Source organism: Melanotaenia boesemani, chromosome 2 (assembly GCF_017639745.1).
Source record: "Melanotaenia boesemani isolate fMelBoe1 chromosome 2, fMelBoe1.pri, whole genome shotgun sequence".
NCBI classification, from domain to species: Eukaryota; Metazoa; Chordata; class Actinopteri; order Atheriniformes; family Melanotaeniidae; genus Melanotaenia; species Melanotaenia boesemani.
In genome coordinates, this window is record NC_055683.1 from 14334308 (window position 1) to 14360600 (window position 26293).

Genomic DNA, 26293 nt, shown 5'->3' on the forward strand with positions numbered 1-26293 from the left:
CATTCAGAATTCTTGTTTTTTTCCAGTGGCAGACAGCAAAGTCTGGAATGTATCTGAGGGGGCTGAGCCATTTTTGTCCAAAGCAAAACCAAAGGAGGGGTGTCAAGTGGAGGAGGAGGTTGCACACAGTGAGAGGGAGATGAGGTCCAAAGGAAGCAAAACCAAGGAACCTGAGAGAGATGTGTACACCTTCCCTGGAGACTCAGACCCAGAGAGTCCCCCTCCTGCTCCATGGGCTCATTGCACTTTTATTCAGCGGTGCAGGAAGAAAAGGGTGCTGCTCAGGCCCTTCTCTGGACTTGGCACATTCACGCCACCTGAGTTGGCGAGAGCTAAAACCGCTGAGGATGTCAAGATGAATCGAGGGGAAGGTGTTTATGATTTTGAGGAAGTTGGCTTTGGAGAGAAAGCTGTTGAGACAATAAAATTCAGAGACAAAGTTGGGAAAAGAGACCAAGAGGAAGAAGAAAGCACGACGAAGCCGAGCAAAGAAATTTTCACCTGTGTCGAGTGTAGCATCTACTTTAAAAAGCAGGTTCACCTGCAGGAGCACATGGCCGAGCACCGTCAGAGCGGTGTGGGTGGCGGCAGGCGTTCGGGAAAGGGCCATCGGTTTCGGTGTAATGAGTGTGGATGGAACCTGCCAAACCGTCTGGTGCTGGCAGATCATCACAGAAGGCACCAAGAGTCCCGTCTGAAGATCCTGGAGGAGATTGAGAAACTGAATGAAAATAGAAATGCAAAAGAGATGCAGACAGTGGTGAAGCATGCTCTTGACCCAAATGTTACACAATATACCGGCCTGGTCTCAAATCAAGGCAAAATGTCAGACCCAGAAATAGGACGATCTCCTCCTCTTTCCCCAGCTTCAGTTTCAACACCAAGCACAGACAAAGCAGTCCTCAATTTAGATACAGCTCCTCCAAATTCAGCTCGAACTGCTACTCAGCCCCGAACTGTCTCTGGCTACCGCCGCCGCTTTGTCTGCTCAAAGTGTAACTTCAGCACAAGAACACCACAGGCACTGACTAATCACTCCAAGATCCACAACAGAAAAAAATACGCTCTCCAGGCGGACTCTCCGTCTCCAGAGACGTCCTCGGGTTTGGCGTCCACCTCCCTGGCCTGTGGTCACTGTGCCTTCCTGGCCTCAAGTCAAACCATACTTAGGGAGCATCATACACTTGTTCACCCAGGAAAGGTGTCCATCAGCGGGGAGAAGGATGATCAGACCGGCCAGTCTTCAAGATCTAATTTGAATACACAAATGTCAAAAATCCCCCAAACTTCTGAGCAACTTTCTGACTCGCTGCCTGTTGCAGCTCAAGACAAAAGCCAGCAAGAAATCACTGCCTCTGAGGACAACACGCCACCAGAAAGTGCTGCGGCTCTGTCCTCGAGCCCAGGTGTCTTCAAATGTGCCAGTAGATCCAGCACACGAGGGAAGGCTTGGACTGATCCGGCCAAGTTCAGTCAGGAGATGGAGGATGACGGGCCGCCTGGGATAGAAGAGGAGGAGGAAGTTCAGAGACGGGACCTTAACTCTGAGCTGTCCCAGCAAGAGGGAAACTCACCTGTGGGAGGGAATCTGCACAACACTGGTGAGTCTAAATTCTCAGATGTTCAGGTTACATTTAAGTAATATATCAATCTATTAATAAAACCTCATGATCAAGCAAGATGATTTAGAGCCATAATAATCGTTCCAGTTCAAAACTGGTTCAAGTTTAGACCCAGCTAAGAATTAGCATGATTTTCCACAGCCAGACAGCCGCTGAAGAACTACACATTTGAACATATCGTATATTCAGATATGCTCATTTTATATCTCACCTGTGTATTCTGAACCTCTGTTGAGGATCTAATGATCTGAAACAACTTTAATACACAGATCAGTGTTTCTCTCATTGTCCCTTCAAGCTGACGTTTTCTCATCACCAGTCCATATTATAAAAGTAAATGCAAACTCCGACTCTGCAACAAAAAGTCACAAACTGTTAATAAATTAAGTTAAAAACATCAGTTATAAAATGTAGGGCCCTATGATTTCTGCCATGTGGACAACAGGGATGGAGTTGTGGAATTTGACAATGACACTAAAATCAGTTGTAAAATGTGGAATATGATGAAATGTGCTCATATGTGCTTGTAATCTATGGCTCCTAATAATTTAAGAGTTGTTCATGGTGCCTGAGCCAAATGAATAAGAAAACTTGGATAAAAGTTTAATGCAATTTGACCGCTGCAGCCTCCCATCTGTGTGATGTCACCCGAGCTGATGGACAGAAGATCTGTGAAAGAAGAAAAAAAAAAAAAAGATCAAAGTCAACAAAACTACCAATATGAGAAACTCAATTTTTTCCTTTAAAATAAACGAACAAAACAAAAACAAAAGCTGGATATTTATGGCTCAAATAAAAATGCAGCCAGCCCAGGTTAGAATTCCCAGACTAGAGTCCTGTGCTGCAGGTTTTCCCCTCTTTCTCTGACCCCTTTTCTGTCAAACAAATGTCTAATAAAGGCCTCTAGAGCTAAAAACAAAAAAGAAAATCTTAAAATTAATAAATAAATAAATGGGATTTTTCCCTACTGAGCTTTTGAAATGTTATACACCCATCACATGACTGGACACATTCCCTGGAAAAATTACATCACATTAAAAAAAAAAGAAAACATGGAGAAAGACAATCTGGAAAAGATTAAAATGGATTTATAGGGCTGTAGAAATACATTGTTGAAATTGATGTTGAAATTACATACTTAAGAAACTGAAGAACTTTTTTTTTTATGAAAAGCTTCACTAGGGGGCAGCAATTCTCATAGGTCTGATCATTTTTTTTAAATACAGTTGATTTTTTTTGTAGACAATCCAGCGTTTTATAAAGAGATTTTCATGCTTGCTCAAAGGCTGTGCTACTAAAGTGGTTTCTCCTCATATTGTACATTGGACACTTCAAGATCTGTTATGAGTATCCATGGCAATAGAAAAGTTGTTTACCAGTGGGATACACTAATCAAGCTCTAAAAGCAAATTGATTAGTGAAATAATCCCACATGATCTGAAGAGAAGGCAAAGAGGATGCAGGGCAGGAGAAAGGCAGAGAGAAAAGTGGAGGAAATTCAAAACATTTCTTTTAACCTCTCACTCCGATGAGAAATGTGATGCAGTTTGCTAACATAATGAGCGAGCTCGAAGCGCTAATAAGGACAAAACAAAACTTTATTACAACTTAAAACGTACTCTTCTGAGCTTGGTTGCTGATTCGCCACTGTCTTGTGCGCAATCAATTCTGGGAGAAAAGAGGCCGCGAAGGATGCATCACCAGAAGCCTTGGTGTGGGGCCAAACGAAGTGCAGATTTGAAGGGTGGATTCGGAGGGTCCTTCAAATTCTGTGAATTGGGACAGTACTGTGCGCACCACGATGACGTATGTGGCCAATGAATCTGCACTTCCAAGTGTGCAGACCCTGAATTGGGGACACACTTTGAGACAATAAAGTTAGCGGAAAGCTCAAAGAAGGAGGTCCTGCAGCACTTTTCAGCTTGGACATGGCAAGGTAAAGAAAAGATCTGCACAGGGGACGTCAAGCTGTGAGTTTAAGTCCATATTATTTGTCAAGAATGAAGTTCAAGAAAGCTAAATCTCTGCTGGGGACTGAGCTGGAGCTGATTCTTCATAGGAAAATGTTGCACAAGCTCTTGAACATGATGGACAATTCTTCACATTCTCTACACACAGTCAGGAAACAACAGTGTCATCAGTCAGAGGCTTCTTCATGCACCTGCAGGACAGAAAGACACAGGATGTTATTCCTGCCAACAGCCATTGCCATCTGGAACAACTGAAAATGATTTATAAAAAAACAAATAAAAAAAAAAAACACTTCAACATTATTAATTCCCTTAAGAGAAATTTCAAAGTATTTTAGTTTTCGTTACCTCCGCCAAGGCAATCTGTGGCATTGATTTGTCTGTTAGCAACATAACTCCAAATTTTATGGAAGGATTTTGATTAAATTTTCAAGATATTTCAGAAATGGAATAATGAACAAGTGATTTAGATTTTGGGGTGCCTGGGTTCATGAATTTTTTAACAGATTCTTTGCCACGGGGAAAATTTGCCGTTAGAGCTTCTAACTTAAAAATATGCCCATCATTGGCAAAAAAACTCCCCAAAAAAACAACGTTAAAATGGCTTGGTGGAGATCTGCACTTTCCGAGTGCATCTAGTTTAATTTAATTTTATAATTAACTCATAATCTTCCACTTTGCTTTTATGTCCTTGCTAAAGCTTTTTTAAAACTGTTTAATTTTTAATGTTCTTTACAGAAGCATGAAACTGTCGCCGTAATAAATTTTATTCTAAGAACATGAATCAAAGTAGCCTATTGTAACCAGTCAAGGAATAATTGTTTTCTGATTTATTGTTGTACAAACATGAATGTGGGACAGTTATGAGCAACACCGTACATCAGCTGCCTGCATGCAGTGTGTGTGTCTGAGTTGCCATAGACACCTATGGCTGTCTTCTGAAAATAAAAAAGTAAAATTATAAAGGCTATATGCACCACTAGGACTGGGAGAATTAAGTTGTCCTGTTGTAGTCCTGTCTGCTTTAAGGGTGCAATTTCAACAATATCAGTGTCCTCCAAGCTTCACCAAATCTCTCTAATTAAGTACAACTTCATCCCATTTGGTAAATTAGACATTTCTCTGACCATAGCATGGACATTTTCCCCATACAGAAATGAATACGGTTTATAGTCCACGTTTTCACCACAAAACTTATCATGTTATAACATGATACGTTTCATGTTTATACAATAAAACTAGTTATAATGTAATATGGTCCTAATTTTTCTTTATTTGGGTGGAAGCTCCATGCGTCCATAGTTTTAAATAAAATAGACTAGACACAACATTAGCTGGGGTTCTATCCATTAGTAAAGCAAAGCCAACAGGATTTGATCACTCAAAAAAGCCACAAAAGGAATGTGAGTCAGACATATTTGACCACTGACTGGTTTGAAATGAATAAAATGGGCTGCGTGGTGGTGCTACAGGTCAGTGGTATGTAGGCTACATTGTTAGTGGTTGTAATTCAGTAGATAAAGTAACTGTCCTAATGGAAACAAACCTCAAATAAAGAGCTCTTCCTCTGGAATTACTTTTATATTATCTTGGATATTGTATCTAGGAAGACTCCAGTTAGTCTCCTGTCTTACTGTTAGTCCCTTCAGACCAGTAACCATTTGTCATGTTCATCTTTGTCAGGAAAATATTAATGAAATTGAACATTAAGAGAAATAGAGGCATAGTCCAATTCAGAGAAGCAAATCTGCTTTTTTGGTGCATTAGTGGAAGTTTTTTTTTTATTTTTAGCATTTCTATTTACCTTATTTGAATCTTCTAAATGTTAGTCAAAACAGCAATGGAGACCCAGTAATAGAGCTTGCAGCTGTACCACCAGTTTTCTGGTTCTGGATGGTAGGGCTGCTCGATTGTGGGGAAAAAGGATAATCACGATTATTTTGATTGAAATTGAGATCTCGATTATTTAACACAATTATAGATAAGAGGTTTGGGGGGGTGACATTTGCAGTGTTTAATGTGGTAATGCCGACTAGTTTCTTTCCACCAGGTCCCCATAGCTATTGTTTGTCTCAGACCAGCAGCTATGTTCCTCCTGGTGTGATCTGGGAAAAATAGTCTGGAGACACTTCGTTTTCACGTTGAAATCCGCGTCAATAACATGTAGCACGACATTTCTATATGGCTCTGGTGCTGCTTTACCACAGGTCCGTAGCGGTGGCGAAACATTGGACTGTCACCACGTCTTTCACAACACCCTCACTACACTCATCATACAGGGAAGAAAGAGACAGTCCACTAAAATGGTGGAGATGACAGTGATACCGTTTGTCCAACGTGTTGAGTTTCTTAAATCCCGGATTGTTCACTGTGTTAATTAAGTAAAAAGTTCTGTTTGTTTATAACGTTTGTCTCTCTGTGACTCTGGGAACTGGTGGATTATTTAGTTGCGACTCACAAAAATTGAACATTTTTCTATTTTTTTGTGTTGCGTCGCAAGCCCCCGTGTGCATGTCTACGTGCACGAACGCAACATTTTACATGCACGACTGTCGCTTGGCTGGAGGAGGACAGGGATTTTCGCTTCCTCGCACAAGTTTACATAGAAAATGATGGAGAAGGAGCGACGCCGCCTCCCGTGTGTCCAGGTGTCTGCAACTCGTTCTGAATAAAACTAAAGCGGTCGGGGCTGTGGGAGGAGTCTGCAGCAAAGCGCTGCAATGACAGCTGCTCGATTTGAAAACAGCACAAATCGAAGGACAAAAAATAATCGGACCATTTCATTTTTATGATCGTTGAAAACCCAGATCGTAATTGCGATTAAAATTCTATTAATTGCCCAGCCCTGCTGGATGGGGATTTGGTGGTTGAAGCATAAAGACTTAGGTCTAAGTTAAGCACTAACTCCGGAGATTTTGGTGGAAAGGGGGCAAATGAGACCTCCTGTAGAACTTATTTAAAGAGCAGTAGAACTTGCAGTAACACGCTTCCTAAAACAAGTAAATATTAGTTAGTTTAGTTTAACTTAGGAGATCTCAACATTTAAACCAAAACTGTTGACTAATATTATAGAGGAATGTGTTAGTGACCTAAGGCTCTTAGTGTGTACCACATTACCAGCTAGTTTTGTTTCCACATCAAACAGGCATTAAGTATCATAAACAGCCATTTGGAGTCAAAGTTTAGTCTTTTAGATGAATGGTAACCTAACTCCCAGCACTTTCTGCTCTTCGTTCCAACCACCTCCCAAAGTAAATATGTGACTCTTCAGTGGCTTATATTTCATTGTGTTTGCCAGCTGATAACTAGCTGCCTCCGTGGTTTGGAGCTAGACAGAAAGTATACACTGGTTCATATCTGAGTCTTGTAAAAAAAAAGAAGAGAGAGAAAAAAGAAAGCAGCTTGCTGAGGTTAAAAACAAAGTAAGAGTTGTGAGAGGGGAAAACAGTTGGGGTTTTAAATGAAGTCCGTTTGCTTTAAGAGGTTAAAATGAACTGAAGCAACACCTTTCACTCAATACAGTAATTTGATCCAGCCTTTACCACCTAAAAGTATGTTAATAAAATTAGTTTTTCACTTCCTATATGATTTTCAGATATGGCTTTATCTTTGCATGATAGACCTTCAACCTGCATTTGTCGATTTCAGGGTGAATCAGTGAGTTTTGGAAGTGTTCCTGAGTCCATGCAGTAATTTCCAGTAGAGAATCATGTCTGTTTTAGTATCCAGTTTTGACCTTTAACTTTGTCCCGTGCACACAGAGATTCCTCATTATTCTCTGAATCTTTTGATGATATGATACATTGTAGATGGTGGGATTTTAAACTTTTTCACAAATTTAAATTGAGAAAGGAACAATTTTTAGATGTATTTTGTTACAGATTGTTAAACTTCTGTCCATCTTTTTATCTGAGAGGCACTGCCTCTCTGAAATACTCCTTTTATACCCAGTCATGTTTCTTACCTCTTACCAGTTAACCTAATTAGTTGTCAAATGCTCCTCCAGTTGTATTTTACTTTATGCCAATTACTTTTACAGCCTGACTTGCTGCTGCCATCAAATTAAAGATGAACCAATATTTTCCATGAAATTATAAAATGTCTGTTTAAACATCTCACATGTTGTTTATGTTTCAGGGGGATATAAAATGGAGATTATGAGATTGGTAAATTATTGCAATTAGTTTATTTATACTGTAAACAGTGTTCTAACCTATTTGGAATTGTGGGTTGCACATTTTCTTTTTAATTCTTAAATCAGTGTAAGCTGCGTATGGAGCAGTGTCCCACTCAAGGTTTTTGTTCGTCTCCAATACTAATCCAAGTAATTTAAGACCGCTTATAGACCAATACTCAGTCTCGTTCCAGTACATGAATTTTCCTTGCACGCAGTCAATGTACTTGTGAACCAAAGAAAAAAAAAGCAGGTAATATTTCTAAATTGCTCCCTGGTTTCTGTCTTTTATAATCCTTTAGACTCCCACTAGTTCAGTAATTGGCCATTAGACACTGTTTCATTTCTTTGAAGAAGCCTTTCAGTTGAGAAGTGAAACCAAGATGTCCACTTGCTTTTATTCCAGCTCCTGTAGGGTCACAGCCAGGACTCTTTAATGAGGCACAACATCCCGATTAAAATATCTCAGAATAGCTGAAATCAAGACGAATGGATCAAGAATTTAACTGAAGCAAACTGCTGAGATGTGAAACCAGAAATGCACCCAGTAGATATGAAAAGTTTCAGTCATCATATCAGTATTAATAAATTGTGCAACTTCATGTGCACTTTATTCTCTGTTGCTGTGGTTCAGCACAAAAATCCTTCCATTGACTGCAGTGAGACTTTGGTCTGCTGACTCCTTGCAAAATAAAACAACAGTGTGTAATAACACATAGATCTGCTTCTCTGAGCTGATGTGTTGCCAGGTCTGCAGCTGTGCCCCATTTACTCTCCACTCTGAACAAAATTTGTCAATTTTTTCCTGAAATTTCCTCTACAATTTAAAGCAACACCACATAAATTTTTGACTTTACAACTCTGTACTTCCAAATTGTTTTCATGGCACACTGACAACATTTATTATGCACATTCCTGAAGAGGTTGTTACCCAGTAGCATCCTAGGGCTGAGAAACTACACTTTCAAGCCTGGAGCTTCAGGTGACAACAGCGTTTTGCTTTATGGTATCGCCGTTTTGGAGGCACACTGTGGGTGATTCAGCAAGAGAACATTATCTGAGGAAGAGAGAACAAGAAAGAGAGAAACTGACACCGTCAGACAGACTTTTACTAGTTGTCGGGAGCTCAGAAAAGAGACAAGACAGATGCCAAATTAGCTGTCATTAGGGGGCACCACACTGAGAAACTTTGGTAGCGCTGCTTTAAATGGGCAGCTTGAGTTCTACAAATTTCACCATTCAAGCAAGATGCCAAATGGTTAACTAGCAAGCCACTAGTCTGAGGCAATGTGTAGTGTAATGCCTTTATTTTTTTTCTAGGATGAATTGCACCGCTTTGAAGTATTTTATTTGCACTTATATGTATATTGTTTTTAATTGCACTGCTGCTTTGTCCTGTGATGTGACTGACTCTGCCACAAAGGAACTAGGGATGAAAATTAGCTCTGGCTAAATCCCGGGCATTTTATGTATCCCAGGCAGACTCAAATATACAGATCTAAACAATTAAATTAATCTTCACAGAACCAGAAGAGTCAATTGGGTTAGCTTGCAAAAAGGGGAATTATTTAAGCTACTGGTTGAAAGTTTCCGGTGAGGGTTGAACTCCGCCAAGGCTGCCCTTTGTCACCGATTCTGTTCATAACTTTTTGGACAGAATTTACAGGTGCAGCCGTGGTGTTGAGGGGATCTGGTTTGGTGGCCTCAGGATTGGGTCTCTGCTCTTTGCGGATGATGTGGTTCTATTGGTTTCATTGGGCTGTAATCTTCAGCTCTCACTGGAGCGATTTGCAGCTGAGTGTGAAGCGGCTGGGATAAGAATCAGCACCTCCAAATCTGAGACCATGGTCCTCAGCCGAAAAAGGGTGGAGTGCCTTTTCCGGGTCGGCAATGAGGTCCTGCCCCAAGTGGAGAAGTTCACGTATCTCGGGGTCTTGTTCACGAGTGAGGGAAGGATGGAGCGGGAGATCGACAGGCGGATCGGTGCGGCGTCTGCAGTGATGCAGACTCTGCATCGGTCTGTCGTGGTGAAGAGGGAGCCGGGCCAAAAAGCAAAGCTCTCAATTTACCGGTCGATCTACGTTCCTACCCTCACCTATGGTCACGAGCTGTGGGTAGTGACTGAAAGAACAAGATCGCGAATACAAGCAGCCGAAATGAGTTTTCTTCGCAGGGTGGCCGGGCTCTCCCTTAGGGATAGGGTAAGAAGCTTGGTGATCTGGGAGGGGCTCAGAGTAGAGTTATTGCTCCTCCACATAGAGAGGAGCCAGGTGAGGTGGCTCGGGCATCTGGTTAGGATGTCTCCTGGATGTCTTCCTGTTGAGGTGTTCCGGGCACGTCCCACCGGAAAAAGGCCCTGGGGAAGGACACACTGGATGGACTACATCTTTCAGGTGGCCTGGGAACGCCTTGGGATCCCCCGGAAGAGCTGGTGAATGTGGCCGGGGAGAGGGAAGTCTGGGTTTCCCTGCTTAGGCAGCTGCCCCCCGCGACCTGACTCCGGATAAACGGCAGACAAAGGATGGATGGATGGATGGTTGAAAGCTTAAGCAGCACATTAATTTTGTTATTTGATATTGTAGTCAAGTTGAAGGCTCATGATATCTGTATGTACAGTAACAACAATTTACCAGCTATTTGACATAATTAAATAAGTTATAAAATCTAAAAAGTGGAGAGCGTATTTATTTTTAATTGATGTACTTCATTTTTTGTGATTGACCTTTACCTGGATAGACCTTGGGTACCAGAGTGCTAGTGAATGCATTATGTAATGTACAGTGTGTGCAGAATTATTAGGCAAGTTGTATTTTTGAGGATTAATGTTATTATAGAACAACAACTATGTTGGCAATGAACACAAAAGACTCATAAATATCAAAGCTGAATATTTTTGGAAGTTGGAGTGGGGCTTTTTTAGTTTTAGTATCTTAGGAGGATATCTGTGTGTGCAGGTGACTATTACTGTGCATAATTATTAGGCAACTTAACAAAAACCAAATATATACCCATTTCACTTATTTATTTTCACCAGGGAAACCAATATAACAACTCAAAATTTACAAATATACATTTCTGGCATTCAAAAACAAAACAAAAAAAAATCAGTGACCAATATAACCACCTTTCTTTGCGAGGACACTCAAAAGCCTGCCATCCATAGATTCTGTCAGTGTCTTGATCTGTTCACGATCAACATTGCGTGCAGCAGCAACCACAGCCTCCCAGACACTGTTCAGAGAGGTGTACTGTTTTCCCTCCCTGTAGATCTCACATTTGATGAGGGACCACAGGTTCTCTATGGGGTTAAGATCAGGTGAACACGGAGGCCATGTCATTATTTTTTCTTCTTTTAGACCTTTTCTGGCCAGCCACGCAGTGGAGTACTTGGATGCGTGTGATGGAGCATTGTCCTGCATGAAAATCATGTTTTTCCTGAATGATGCTGACTTCTTCCTGTACCACTGCTTGAAGAAGGTGTCTTCCAGAAACTGGCAGTAGGACTGGGAATTGAGCTTGACTCCATCCTCAACCCGAAAAGGTCCCACAAGCTCATCTTTGATGATACCAGCCCATACCAGTATCCCACCTCCACCTTGCTGGCGTCTGAGTCGGAGTGGAGCTCTCTGCCCTGTACTGATCCAGCCACGGGCCCATCCATCTGGCCCATCAAGACTCACTCTCATTTCATCAGTCCATAAAACCTTAGAAAAATCAGTCTTATGATATTTCTTGGCCCAGTCTTGACGTTTTATCTTGTGTGTCTTGTTCAGTGGTGGTCGTTTTTCAGCCTTCCTTACCTTGGCTATGTCCCTGAGTATTGCACACCTTGTGCTTCTTGGCACTCCAGTGATGTTGCAGCTCTGAAATATGGCAAAACTGGTGGCCAATGGCATCTTGGCAGCTTCACGCTTGATTTTCCTCAGTTCATGGGCAGTTATTTTGCGCCTTGTTTTTTCAACACGCTTCTTGCGACCCTGTTGACTATTTTGAATGAAACGCTTGATTGTTCGATGATCACACCTCAAAAGCTTGGCAATTTTAAGAGTGCTGCATCCCTCTGAAAGACATCTCACTGTTTTTGACTTTTCAGAGTCCGTCAAATCTCTCTTCTGACCCATTTTGCCAGGAATGGAAGTTGCCTAATAATTCTGCACACACTGTATTTATATGTTGTTCATCAAAATGCGCTATCTATTCAGCATCATCTCACCAACTATGTCCTTGGGTGGATAATGTTTGTCTATCCAAAACTGTTTACATCAAGAGGAAGTTAAAGTCATAAAACTACCAGATGTAATGACTAAAGTCACATCTAATGACACTGATAAAATCTGCGGTATGGTTCAAAGTTTTTCTTATCAATGAAACACATGTCTTTGTACAGCATTGATTAAAGCCATACAATGCAGGATCTTTCTCAGTAAAATAGTTGTATCTGAAAGTATATCACTGACTGTTTTGTTAACGTTAAATTGCCTCTTGTATTGTAAAAATCAGTTCATTATTTCGTAAAATCCAGACTTGGTTTTTCATTTATTTAAAAAAAAATATTTCTAAATTCTCAATTACATGTGCCACCCTTTTCTCAGTTTTTGGCCCTGCATGGCCCCCCCATCAGAGATTTTCTAGCTCTGCCCCTGCTTTGAGCAGATAAGACAAACCTGGTTGATTTTCAATGTTAAGGCTGGTACACACATAAGGACTTTCTAAATCTGAAGAGATTTTTTATCTGTTAGCATTTAAGAGTTTTGATTATACTGTGTGTGGTGTGCTCCGATAATCTCATCATAGAACAACACAAAAATACTACTGTTAACAGAAAAATCTAGAACTGAAAAAAATAACAGACTGGAGACACGGACTTTATATCCTTCCTTGATCAATGGTTAGCTCGCTCTCTGATTGGCTACAGTCCATTCCACGTCACCATCCACACAGTCACAACTCAGGTGTCGTTGCCTTTCCACACAGGTGAAGATTGTTGGTCGTAAATATTGAACGTTAAAGATTTCCGATTGTCGTCCACGACTTGTTTCGGAGCAGATTGTTGGGACGAATTCACTCTGAACACACCTCAGAAAACATAATTTTATAGGGAAAATCTTATAGGACTTAAGATAATCGGGTGTTTGCGGGACAAAAACAGCCCGATAATCTTTATGTGTGTACCTAGCTTAGTGATTCAGAGCCTCATGTCATGTTAACCTGTAACACATTAGCTGTTTGTTTAGTTCCTGACACACACAAATGAAAACTGACCAGAGTGGAGCGCAACACATGATAGGAGTGTAGTACCCTTGAGTTAAAACACAGATCATGAGTAGGCATTTCTGCACTGTGAGGATCAACAGAAACATTCTCCTGAGAGACGATCAATCCACTGTGGGTGCAAATGTGGCCCAATCAGTTGCTCATTATGGCCCACTGCTTTATTCTCCTTATTTATGAAGGTTCTGATAGATTTAAGCTTTAGTATTTTATCATTTGATGTCCAGAAACAAAGTTATTACCGAAGCTTTTATAAGTCTGAATTTGGCCCCGTCTCAGTGAGAGAAGCTAATTTTGGGGCATATACTAGTTGTCTCACAGTGGTGAACAGAAACGACCTAAAACCACTTTTTAAGCGGAAGTACAGCTTTTAAAGCCCAAAGCTGGATTTATAGTTGCGTAGCCTCTGCGTACGGTAGGGCCGGCGTAGCTGATGCTGCTGAAATGTGCTCTCGTACTTGAGCGTAGTTATGGTGTCGTGTTGCAGTTTCTCTTCTGCGATTACCGCACAAATTGAGTGAGAAGCTCCAGAAATCTGGAAACACGTAATCACAAACCAATCGCAAGGAAAAACTTCTGCTTAACCTTGCTACAAGCAGGGGTGCACGTCGGGTCTGGAAGAGGTGCGCATCAAGCCACCGATGTGGAACATATGGCGGTGACTCTGTAACTAACCTCACAGATGCTGCACCAGTATAAAACCAGCTTTACATCTAGAGGGAGGCCGCATGATGACCCATTTGATTCATCACATCAGGTTTTTTTTTTCGCTCTGTGCTGATCTGTTGTTGTGGTTCAGACATGATCTTTAATGTAAAGCGACTATATTGAGGAATCTTTACAAATAATTATTTGTGGTGTTTAATACTGCGAGTAATTGTGAAATTAAAAAATTGTGACATCATTACACTCGACTTCTTGGTATTTCACAGTAGAAAAAGAACGACAAAGGAGTTTCATTGTTTTAATTGTTAAAAATATCATTTTAACTATCTATAACCAAAATCTTGAGAAAGGTTAATTGGCCATGATGAAGCACCCCTTGATGTGGCCGGCTTATGTGCCCAACTGAACCTATCTGTTACTGTCAGATTTCTAACAATGTAAGGAGTAATTATGCGGTAGATCACCACTCTGACTGACTAAAATTTATATTCCTCAGAAAAAGTCTCTGGCTTCAACATGCTTGTGAACAGCTTACTTTGTTGTATCATAGAGCAGTTTTGCATCATGCCTAATGAATGAGGTAAAAATGCAAAACCACTGAAGGCATGAAGGATTATTTTTGTTTGTTTTGAAGAACAGAAAAGAGTTTCTGTAGGTTTAATCAGTGCCAATAGAGGAAATTTAAGGTTTGCTTTGGTCCTGTTTCAGTCTGAGCTGAATTTGATGGTTGTATGTCTCATTCAGGAGTGCTTTGATTCAGTGTCCCTTCTTGATAGATGACTCTTCAAGACGGCAGAGCCCTGCATCGTCGCCACCCGCTAAGAAGGCCATAAGGGCAGAAAACAAGCTGGGGGTGGAGAGAGAAAGAAAGGTTTTCTTCTTGAGGAGGAGCAGCAGGGTTACCGCTGCTCCAGCACATACTGACAGCGACAATGACGACGACGACATTGATGATGAACGTGTGCGATGTTTCCTGTCAGACGAAGACAAAGACGAGATTGATGAGGACGAGGAGGCAGCGAAGAGCGTGGAGAGGAAATGCCCCTACTGCCCCGATCGATTTCATAATGGAATTGGGCTTGCCAATCACGTGAGAGGCCACCTAAACCGAGTAGGCGTCAGCTACAACGTGCGCCACTTCATATCCCCTGAGGAAGTCAATGCCATTGAGAAGAAGTTCTCCTATCAAAAGAAGAAAAAAAAAGGTCAGAGCTTGTTGCATGTGTTTCTTTAGGCTGTGTAAATTACTTTTTTCAATGTTTTGGGGGTAAAACATGCTTAGAATGAGAAATCTGATAAGCAGGAGGCTGTGTTCTGAACTGTCTTAGCTACATCAAACTTCCCAACCCTAAAAAACAAATTATTTTTAGATCTCTTGCAATCTGCTGAACCTTTTGCATGTATTTGGATTTTAAGCAAAGAGAAGCAGTCGTTGCCAAAGTGAGGGTCAGGACTAGCACGACATGAATCTTCAGGGCTGTATAAATTATTCAGATTACATGAGAAAAGCCAGACCAAGACTGAGTAGGAGCAACATTAGCTCAATAGTTGGTGTATCAGGGATGAAAAAAAAAAGAGGCTCCAGCAAATCCATTGTTCCTTTAGAAATACAACCAAGACCCAAGATTATAAAAACTTCTGAGACCTTATTTAGGGGCAATGCAGGCTGCATAAGCCCACATTCTTTGGGCAGATGTGTCCTGGGGCGCAGTTAAGGATGCTGTCCAACAAGTCTAGTTTGGAGTTGTAGTCCAGGTTTGAAACTTGTTTCCACCATAAATTATTTATTTAGCATAAAGCTGCTGGCTAATTGTTCAATAAATGATGCAACATTTTGAAGTAAGAGTCTGTGTAATTGAGGTTTGGTCACATTTTGGGCCAAAGGTCTTATATTAACAGGATGGAGTTGATTTAGAGATTACAGTTGTTTTTATTTATTTTCCCTAAATAATCAATACAAATGAAAGTGAATATGATTTTTGTATCATCACTAATTACATTAAGTTCTTTGAATCATCTTAATTTCACTGAACAAAATGGCCAAAGATTAAACAGCTTTTTTTTTCTTTCTACCAAACACTCTAAATATGGTGTTTAAAATTCGTCTGCATAGCTGTTTCAAAACATTAAATAGGTTTTAAAGAACTGAAAAACATAGAGGGCCTTTACAAAACTCTCATCCATTGAGCTTGTTAGTCCATGGATAGTTTCTAGCTGGATCTCATCTGAAGAGACGAAGAGTTGCCTCACAAAGTTGTTGTTTGAGGTCTGCTGCCCCCCACCCTCATAGATCTTCCTTTTAAGGATGCTCCATGGGTCAGGCGATAATGGTGGCCACATTCCATGTTTTTCTTGATTTGTACCCATAGCAGCCAAATGTTCAATGCTTTTTTTGCAGCATGGGATGATGAGCTGTCTTTACTCCAACTCACCATCCCATGCTGGTGAGTTGGAACTTAGTGTTCCTGCTGTGGTATAAAAGAAAGAACGAACTGTTCTTCCTTTTATACCACAGCAGCAACGCTAAATTAGAAGTTGGAGGGGTAATTTTGACTCCCTCAGGCTCCTTAAAGAGGCCTACCATCTAACTCCCCATCTTTCCAGCCCAAAAACCCCTCTCCACAATGTCCTTACAATGCTGCCGTTAGGACATGGCAGCCATCCACCATCGATCCAGAACTTCATCTGTCAGGACCATCCAATGCAGCATGGCATTCATCAGTAAAGAAAACAGTTTGAAAATGAGTCTTTATGTGTCTCTGAGAGGGGTGTGTTGTTTGTGAACAAGGGGGCTGATTTTTTTATAGTGAATGAGAAGAGCCAACTCCTGTTTATGTTTAACTGACTCTTCTTCAGGGGCGGAGCTTTATTTTGATTAGCAAGATCGCTATGCAACCAGTCATAAACTAAGACTGTACCATTATGAGAAGAAAGGGGTGCAGACTCTTAGAAGACAGTGAGTGTAGTGGTACAGGTGAGTAGGAGTGCTGGATTTAACTTACAAGTGTGTGGGGAAAAAGGACTTTCTTTGTTGTTTTCTGTGTTCAGTTCATTTAAATATTTCATTAAAATTTTAAGTGGTAACTATTTTAACAGTTAATGCATAAAAACAAAGCTTTTATGAAAAAATCTATGAAAAGATTCCTTCCCAACAAACAAACCAGCTTGTGTTGTTTCTCCTAACAGAAAAACTAAAAGCTGAATGCTTAATTAACTGAAATCTTACATGCAGAATAACTTGGACCGAAGCGTATTTGGTTCTAGTACCCATGCAGACTGAAACAGATGAAAAGGGATTATTAGTCAGAAATTATGCTTGAGCTGTTCAGTAGTGCTTGGAACACTGAAATCTATGCAAATTCCAGGTCTGAAGGGGATTATTAGAAATGCCAACTATTGCCCATGTAGTGTTTTGATGTTTAAACTTTTATTTATTTTTATTGTATTACCTGTTAATTAAGCATAGAAACCATCTCTCACACAGCTCTGTTTTATTGGGGGAATTCTGGGGGATGGGGATCTAAATCTGCTTTGAATTTAGGGATAACTCATCCTCTGGGACCAATAAGTGCACCAAGTTTCTTGGCAATCAGTCTTACAGTACCTGGGACAGACCAGTGGATCTTTGTCTGCATCTCCAGCTAAATTAAATTGCCCACGACTGGTACGTTTTTACAGCGGCATCACTTTGCTAAACTTCCACCTGCGTTGCCTCTTCTCTCCCTAGTTGCCAACTTTGACCCAGACACCTTCAGCGTGATGCACTGCGAGTTCTGCAGCGCCGGCTTTGACACCCGGGCCGGCCTGTCCAGCCATGCTCGAGCCCACCTCCGTGACTTCGGCATCACGAACTGGGATGTCACAATCTCGCCGATCCACATTTTGAGGGAACTCTTCTCCAGCAGGCCGGACCTGGTAATTCCCACAGCTCCTCCCAAGAGTCCTGGCAGTTCTCTGGAGGAAGAGGAGGATGATGAGGAGGAGGAGGGTGAGGATGAAGAGGAGAAAGATTCAGAGGAGGAAGGAATTATAGAGGTAAAGCTGGAGGGGGAGACAAGTGAAAGGCCTGTGTCTGCTTCGGAATCTGATAAATTGGCTTCGGTATCGCATCAAGGCTGGAAGAAGGAAGAAGATGAGGATGAAGGTAAGTTTTCCTTATTTGCAAAGTGACTGGTTGTGTGTTTGTCTTATCTGGTGAGCCTGTCAGTGTTTGGAGTTTAACTTAGCACTCTACAATGATAAGAGTCTTGAAGATCATTAGAAATGTTAAAAACAGGAAGAAATTTATGTAAAAACATGAATAAGATGTGAAGTGTTCACAGAAAATTATCCTCAACAAGAGATGGTTTTGTATGTATGTGCGTGTTAAAGAGAGTAAAGAGAGAAAAAGAGCGTCCCTTGATGCCTACGGTTGATGTGACACTCCGGTGCATTTATCCCCACCTCCGCCTCCACCGCTCGATTGGTCACGCCTTAGCTTGGCGGTGCATATGGGGGCAAAATGGCTGCTTCCACCTACCCGCAGACCCAAACAATAGCAGAAAAACGGTCTGGCTTCAGCAGCCGGGAGTCCGATGCACTGCGGACCGGTGAGTAACCGCGCGCTGTGATTCCCGAGCACCGCGTGCCCCCCTCCCCCCTCCGTTTGAATCACAACGGCGACGTCGCACTGCACGTCTCGCGCTCCGCATATTCTCTGTCACATTCTAGTCAGACAACAGCCATAAAAAAAAAAAAAAAAAAAAACTAATCGCGTGAGGGCACGTTAAAACGTGAAAGGAAAAATCAATGTCGCGCAGGTAGCCCTTGACATGCCTGCCAGGAGCTCATAAAGCGGGTCATTGTTACTGTTTCGAAGAGGTTTGTGGAGGGAGGGGGGGTTGTTCTGTTTTCGCAGTTTAAAAAAAATGTTAACAGTTTGTAAGCTTTAAAAAAATGTCACGCACGCGTCTCGAATGACGTCCATCGTTTCCAGCACCGCAGGGTCTGTAAAAATTACCTCCAGTTGCCCAATCCTCGCCATTTTTACTCCGCTTTGATTTTGTATAGAGGACACGCTGTGCTCTCAAAGTGGAAACATGCATGTTTTGAAATAAACTGTGTGACACAGCGCGCGAGGGAGGGAAACACTAACACTTTACGGACCAAAAAGTGGCGGTGATCGGTCATCTTGTTGCAACTTATATGGATTAACCAAGTGTAATCGGAAGTGTTACTTTTTACTTGCAAGTGTCGGCTCGCTTCGCTGCTTTCTCTGGATACAAAGTCAAACTCTGTTTTTTCCCCCATTTAATAGACTGTAAATACTAGGTTCACTATTAGATATAGTCTCCATTATAATAAATGGTGTTATAACGCTGCGCTCCGAGGTGTCACATCGCCTCTCTTTTACAGTCAGGAGATGAACTGACAAGCGCAGAGCCGCCCACCAGACAAAAAGCATTGTCTGTCTCCACGTCTCTTTTGATTTAGCGATTTGTCGCAGAAAAAGGCACTTTTGTCCCAGGAATGGTTGACTGCGGGGAACCAAGGCTGCAATGTTTGTTTAACACAGTAGCTATTTATTTTTTTCACATTTTTTTGGAGTGATTAATTATGATATTTTTGTGCATTTCCTAACAGAAGATGTTATAATGTGCTGCTGCTACACGGACTGAGAAATTGCAGGCAATGAGCTCACAGGGCGACTCTTTATTAAATGCTTCACAAAGCTGACTTATTTATTAGCTTGTAGTTTTACCTTTTATGTCTTTTTTTCTTGTTAGGTGATGAAGAGGAAGCAGCCGAGGAAGAAGATGAGGATGATCTGCAGCTTTCAGCTCTGGACGGTTTGAACTCCAGCGGGAATGCTGACAGTCTTTTTCCCGAGGAGGATGCAGACGATAAGGGTGAGAGAGAAATTGTGGGGGGATGCTGACCCTAGAGTGTTGACCGTGAATTGGATTTGCTTCGGCTTCGGCTTTGTGAAACTGACCTTAGGTCACTGTTGAAGTGTGGCGACACTACAACAAAGTAGGTTGCCCAGAAGGAGAGGCAGACAAAATGTTAGGATCTTATAAAGGAGAACACTTCTGTGTCAGTGTAACCAGAGAATTCAAGGCAACAAGGTGAAGTGGGGTGACTGTCTTATGGGATGTCTTCGACCTGCAGACAAACCTTCACCACCTGCTGTTGTTGACATACCCAGGATCAGGATCTGTAACCTGCAGCTATGTATTTGGCATTCTCAAGTTTTTCTTGGATGTCTAAATAGCTGCTTTTTTTTCTCTGTTTTGCAGTGAACGACTTGAAGTGTGAGGTGTGCGACTCTGAGTTTGAGAGCAGGCGTGGACTCTCCAGCCACGCCCGCTCTCACCTGCGCCAGCTGGGCATCACCGTCTCGGAGAGCAGCGGGGCGCCCATCAACCTCCTCTATCAAATCTCTAAGGAGCGTGACGTAGACGGAAAAATAAGCTCATCGCATCTGGAGCCGCTCAACCACTCCCCGTCTGCTCCCCTTAAACATGAGGAGCAAGACGACATGGACTTAGACGAAAAGCCTATCCCTCTCTCCATCCTGGCCAAAGCACCAAAAGCAGTCCCACCATCCTCTTCCTCCCCTACGTCCACGTCTTCTTCCGGTGCCTCTCCAGCTCTATCACACTCTGGCTCCCCTTCCTCGGTAGTGAAGAAAGCCCCCATTTCCTCTCTACTGCCTGTGTCTTCCCCCTTGCGCTCCCCGGAGCACAAGGCTGGGGGAATAAAAAGTTTGACCCCCAACCTCTCGGCCACATCCACCATCGCAACAGCCAAACCCCTCTGGGCACCACAGGAGAGCGATGCTCCTCTCAACCTCAGTAAGTGTCATTCTTTAGGCTTAAACCTTAAATCTGCTAGCTGTTAATTTTTCTTCTGTTTCTCAGTTCAGCGGTTTTCTTTCCATTTTCAGCACTAGAAGTAGACCCCAATAAGGACATTGTTTGTCAGCTGTGTGGCGCCTGGTTTGAGACCCGAAAAGGTTTATCCAGCCACGCGCGAGCCCATCTGCGACACTTTGGCGTGGAGTACTCCGAGTCCAAAGGCTCTCCCATTGACCTCCTGAACCAGCTCATTGATACTGATGACTTCAAGCATAAAGCCAGTACGTTGCAGCTTGACAGCCACACGGAACCACGGGACCTCACCACAACGCTTCCTTCCCCAAAGCAAGCGCTGCTGACTCTCGCCTCCTCTTCTTCTTCGTTGCTCCTCTACAAGGTGACCGCAGCTGGGGGTGGGTCAACATCCAAATCTACCTCTTCCTCTGCCTCGTCTTTATCTGGCCCACCTCCCAAGCGTCTCAAGGCCTCTTCCATGCAGGTCTTCCGACTCAGTAGTGGGGAACTTATGGCCCTTCCACACAGTGAGTGAAAAGTGATAAATCGTTGAGCTAAAACAGAATGTATCAGGAAAGTTTAGGTATCTTTTTTCCTTTTTAATACAATTTTAATAAGTTCTTTTACTTCTGATTTCTTAGATGAACCTCCAAAGGAAATAGGCTGTGAATTCTGCGGTGAGTACTTTGAGAACCGCAAGGGACTTTCAAGCCATGCCCGCTCCCACCTGCGCCAGATGGGCATTACCGAGTGGTCCGTCAACGGTTCCCCGATCGACACCCTGCGGGAAGTCATCACAAGGCGGGGTCTGCCTTGCGCCCTTCCTCTAAAACCCCTCAAAACTCCACCTTCATCCTCTCCAGGACCCCCTCGTTCTCCTCTGTCGCCTTCCACGTCTCCCTCGGCTACCTGTTTGGGCCGCCTACCCTTCGCCTTCGCTCGTCCCTCCAGTCCTCCTCATTCTGTACTGTCCAAATCCAGCCCGGCTCCTCCGTCGTCTTCGAGTGGCCTGATTCTGAAGCTGAAACCTGAGCCGGTGCAACTGGAGGTCACTGCTCCGGCAACGGTGGGGAGATCTGGAGGTTTTTCCACCGAGTCTCTCAACTCTGGCTGGAGCAGCTCTGACAATATGTTTCCCCTTAACTTGGGTATTTTGAGTACTGTTATTCCCTGATAAATCATAGAAAAAAAAAGAAATAATAAATAAATTAGGTCTGTGTTATAATACAGTTTCTCTTACCACCCTGTTTCTTTAGCGATGGCCCATGAGGTGGAGCCCACGCGAGACATCCGTTGTGAGTTCTGTGGGGAATATTTTGAGAATCGTAAAGGCCTCTCGAGCCACGCACGCTCCCATCTACGTCAAATGGGCATTACGGAGTGGTCTGTCAACGGCTCGCCCATCGACACCCTGAGGGAAGTCATGCACAAGAGAGGGATAGGGGGCTCTTCTCATTCAGACCATGGAGTGAAGAAAGAGTCGAGCCAAGTAGCTAACAGTCCCTCATGGGAAAGTGTCAGTGGTGCCAGAAGCTCAGAGGGTTTGGGTGTTTTGGGTTACCAGTCCTCCAAATTTCGTAAATCTCCACTCAGTTTGCTGCAGCCAGGGTCAAAGTACCAGAAGCAGGGCTTGGGTAGATCTTCTGCAATCCCATCTGCAGGGAAGTTTTTCAGGATGTCCCCTCTGGGGAAGAGGCCTTTATCAGAGGAGGCCAAGTCAGTGGAGACTGTCCACTCATCACCGCATCGGCTTAAGGCTTTCTCACCCCTTCCACAAGACTTCTCCCTCAAAAGAAAACCGTCCCCGGACAAGCCTGGACACCAGGGTGAGTTGTAGCGGCTAAATCCCATCTCATCCTGGTCATTAATCTGTAATGAAGTTCCTCCATTTACTTCTACCCTGTGTTTTTCAGACCCCAGTTGCGAGCTTTGTGGCTTCTACTTTGAGAATCGAAAGGCTTTAGCCAGCCATGCGCGAGCCCACCTGAGACAGTTTGGTGTAACTGAGTGGTCTGTAAATGGATCGCCTATTGAGACGCTTAGCGCTTGGATGCGCAGCAGGCCACAGAGGGTGTTGGAGATGCACCGTAGCTACATGCAGGGTAACCGCTCTGGGCTTAAGAAGGTGAGGAGTCTGTCGGTTGTTGGTAATGCACAACAGAGTAGTTTCTCAGATCAGTGTGTGTGTGTGTTTTTTCTGAATGGAAGGAACTGCATGGATTCAATATAAGGCCTCTGACTATCAAATCCTGTTACTGATGTGAATGGGCTTTATTTGCTCACAAAAAAGGAAGCTATCAGCAGAAGAATGTGTGCCTCCTGCAAAGGCTAAACAATTATACATTAAAAGAATTGAGCCCACTGAGCTACTTTTTTTTGGCATCCCTGCTCTCTTCACAGTGCCTGTGAATAGGCGTCATGCTTTGAGATCTAACGAGGCCTCAGCTGGTGGCATGACAGACATTTTGTGTCTTGGAAAGCTTCAGACGTGTTGTCTCGCAGCTTCGAGCCTTATTGTAGATCCTATGTCTTTTACACTCAGTAAAAATCACTGTGGGGACAGATGCCAGAACAAGTCGGCTATTGACTTGATAGTTGCCATAGTAACCAGGCTGCCTGGCAGCTTATGTTTCATCTTCAGATAAATTATGGCAAGCTGTTGATGGAAGAAAATGTATGGTTTTTTTTTCTCTCTTTTTTCCCCCTCTTCTGGATTAGTTTCTGGCGCATTTGCGTCACTGTCACACCTTTTCCCTGAGCTGTGATGTGACACACATACAGAGCAGATTACCTTTTAAATGTCCTTGTAATTTGTTTTGTTAAGGATTTTTTTCTTATCCCAGCGGTAAACCAAATTAAACACTGGGTTTTAAGCTTGAGGTCTGAATTTAAGGACTAAATATTTATAGATTGTATGATTAGAAATAATAAACCACTGACTGATTTGTCAATAAACAATAGACAATTGTTAGCTTTGATTTAAAATACAACAAAAGAGCAGCCTTGGCGATTTAAATATAAAAGTACTTACCATCAACTAGATTTATGGAAAATTTGTTTATATATGTTTAACAATAATATTGGAGTTACTTTTGTGTTATTTTATTTTATTTTATTACACTTCTTTAGTTAGGTTAGTTTAGCTAGGCTGACTTTGAAAGTAAGAAATGTGGATCCACAATAGATTTCAGAAGCTAAAAAGCTAATAGACCAGTCATATTTTTAAGCTAAAAAAATGTCAAAACATAAAACAATGGGCAAGGTTTAGTTGAAATATCTATTATCAGAGAGAAATTAGTTGTTGGACGCAAACCAGTGGGCATTTAGCTAACAATCGCTAATTTTAGCTAACAGTTGTTAACACTAGCTAATGCTTTTCACTGTACTGTAAGGTTCAGTTTCACATATTAGTTTTATATTACTCACATATTAGTTAACAATTTCAGAGATGTCTGAGCTAGAGCCAAAAGATATATCAAATCGGAAAATTAAAGATAAACATTTGCATTAAAAACAGAAGATTTTTACTGTCCAGTTTCCCTATCTCTTAGTAAAGTTCCCTCTCTTAACAAAAGTAGAATACACATATACGTGCACGCCTGCACATTGCATTTTAAGATTTAACAGCCTTAAAAAATTATTGTGCTCTAGCTAGTTGACATTTTTTTCTTGAGGAGATAATCAGCAGATTAATTAATCAATCATATGAATAACATGCCATAAGGCAGTTCAATTGCCTTGTTCAGTTCAAACCCAAATCAGTTTACAGTGATGTCTAGCATTTTTTTTAAACAAATGATTAAATGATCAATATAATCCTTATTATGCCTTTGATTGTCCTCAGTAGACTAATTATTTGAGCCTTTTTTTGTTTCAGCCCAATTATAAGTAGTTGAATACAGTTCATAGTAAACTATATTTACCAGTGTAAGCATTAATGTACATTAATAATAAAAAAAGAGTTTGAGACCAGTAAACAGGGATACATTTGAAGATCATTTCAGGTTATGAAGATGTATGCATAAACCACAGAGCTTAAAGCCTCTCGCAGCCTCACTGGTGTTTGTTTCTAGCTGATCAGACATCTGTTCAGGGTGAGGTTGGGTGGAACTATGCTGGGAAGCGTATGATGTCGCCTCTATTAATAGGAATGATAAATTCACATGTTAACAGTAGAGGGGGGAGCTCAGCTTCAGTTAATTGTGGGGTAAAGGCTAAAAACCTCTGTGACTTGTTCACATTTAATTTATGAGGCATGCAATTTTCTTTGTTCCTTTTTCACGCGTCTCAGCTTCTGGCTGCTTTTTGCTGGCTGTTGTAAATTCGTATAGAATAGCATTGTCTTTACTTCATAAGGTAGATGTTTGTAGTGGAGATGAGGACAACTAGCTGACTGTGTTCCATGAACATCAGCTTATTATTTTGTTACTGAATCATGTCAAACACGATAAGTTTATGTAATTTAAAATGTGCATCATAATAGTGCCACCGAGCCTTTATGCTGTTTTTGGATGCAAAAATGCAGTTTTGACACACCCACACATGATTGCTTTGTAGACATATGTAAAGCACAAACACCAGTCGCCATGATTATCTGCTCTTTCAGCTATTAAAGCAGCAAATTATAGAACTGATTAGGTAGTACACATCGTTGTTGCAGAAAAATGGGTCAGTAATTATCATGACCCATGGTTTGATTTCTGAAGTGAAATGAAGTAAATGAAAACCCTACAGCAAACATGTAAAAAAAATAGTGTCTCTCTTTATGTTAGTACATTGTTTTATTTTTACAGTTGTAGATAAAACTGCTAAATAGTATTTGTTGAGGTTTGGACACCATGCAACATAATAACACCAATTTAGGATGTATTTTTTTCTATCCAGTTTGTCTGTTTAGATTTTCATTCTGAGACATTTTTGGCTGTGCTGCATACTCTGCATGTCAGATTTTCTATGATATTTGGGTCAGGGGGATTTTGAAGGACTCTCTAAAAGCTTCTGCTTGTGCCTCTAAATCATGGTGGATTTTGAGGTCTGCTAGGGCTCATTGTCCTGTTGCAAAAGCCAGCCTCTTATCATTGTGTGTGTGTGTATGTCCTGTGTGACATTCTTGAGATTTGCTGCCATTTAGTAAAATGTGCAATGTTTAGTTTGCCCTTTTAGCCCAGCATAAACTCCGTTTTATCTAAAGTTAAGTGCTCCAGATCTTGTTTCTGACCTAAACAGTTCCTCATCAGTGCTCTCGACTGTTTTTTTTAAAACCTCAGACTGAATAATTTATTAACATTTGAGGAGAGGCAGTTTTTATTTACTGTTTTTCTTTTTCATCAAGGGAATTGTAAATTGGCACAGACAGTACAAAAACGGGTTTGGTTAATTATTTCTTTGTTATAACAATGCTTCTTGGCAATTATTCTTAACACCGTTTGAGAGCCTTTTTATTTTTCTTTTCAAAAGGAGACACATTTTTAAGGGAAATACATTTGTGGGATGAGCCGGAGAGTTTAGTATGTGGGTGGTGCCCATGGCAAACTTGCCAAATCTTTTTTGCAAATGCCAAACAGCCTATTCTGCTATTGGCTCTTGTTTGGTGTTGTTTATTGAACTGAATGATTAAATGCTGAATATACAATATTGACAGTTCAACACTTTATTCATTTAACAATCCGGGGCCTCAGTAGAAGGACCATACACAGCCACAGCATCCTGGTACCTCATCTCTATGCTGATCACCAG

At 41.8% G+C, this 26293-nt stretch overlaps 1 protein-coding gene across 3 annotated transcripts in view; it reads left to right on the plus strand.

Moving 5' to 3' along the window:
- The window catches only part of si:ch211-194b1.1 (protein Wiz), a 38649-nt gene that overhangs the window by 5856 nt on the left and 6500 nt on the right, over positions 1-26293 (plus strand). For all 3 annotated transcript variants that reach the window (XM_041976926.1, XM_041976935.1, XM_041976943.1), the window contains 9 exons: positions 27-1601; positions 14480-14908; positions 17431-17847; positions 19469-19591; positions 19982-20539; positions 20632-21084; positions 21199-21705; positions 21814-22383; positions 22471-22682. In XM_041976926.1, the coding sequence (XP_041832860.1) occupies positions 27-1601; positions 14480-14908; positions 17431-17847; positions 19469-19591; positions 19982-20539; positions 20632-21084; positions 21199-21705; positions 21814-22383; positions 22471-22682 (4844 nt within the window). The remainder of the gene's footprint in view (positions 1-26; positions 1602-14479; positions 14909-17430; positions 17848-19468; positions 19592-19981; positions 20540-20631; positions 21085-21198; positions 21706-21813; positions 22384-22470; positions 22683-26293) is intronic.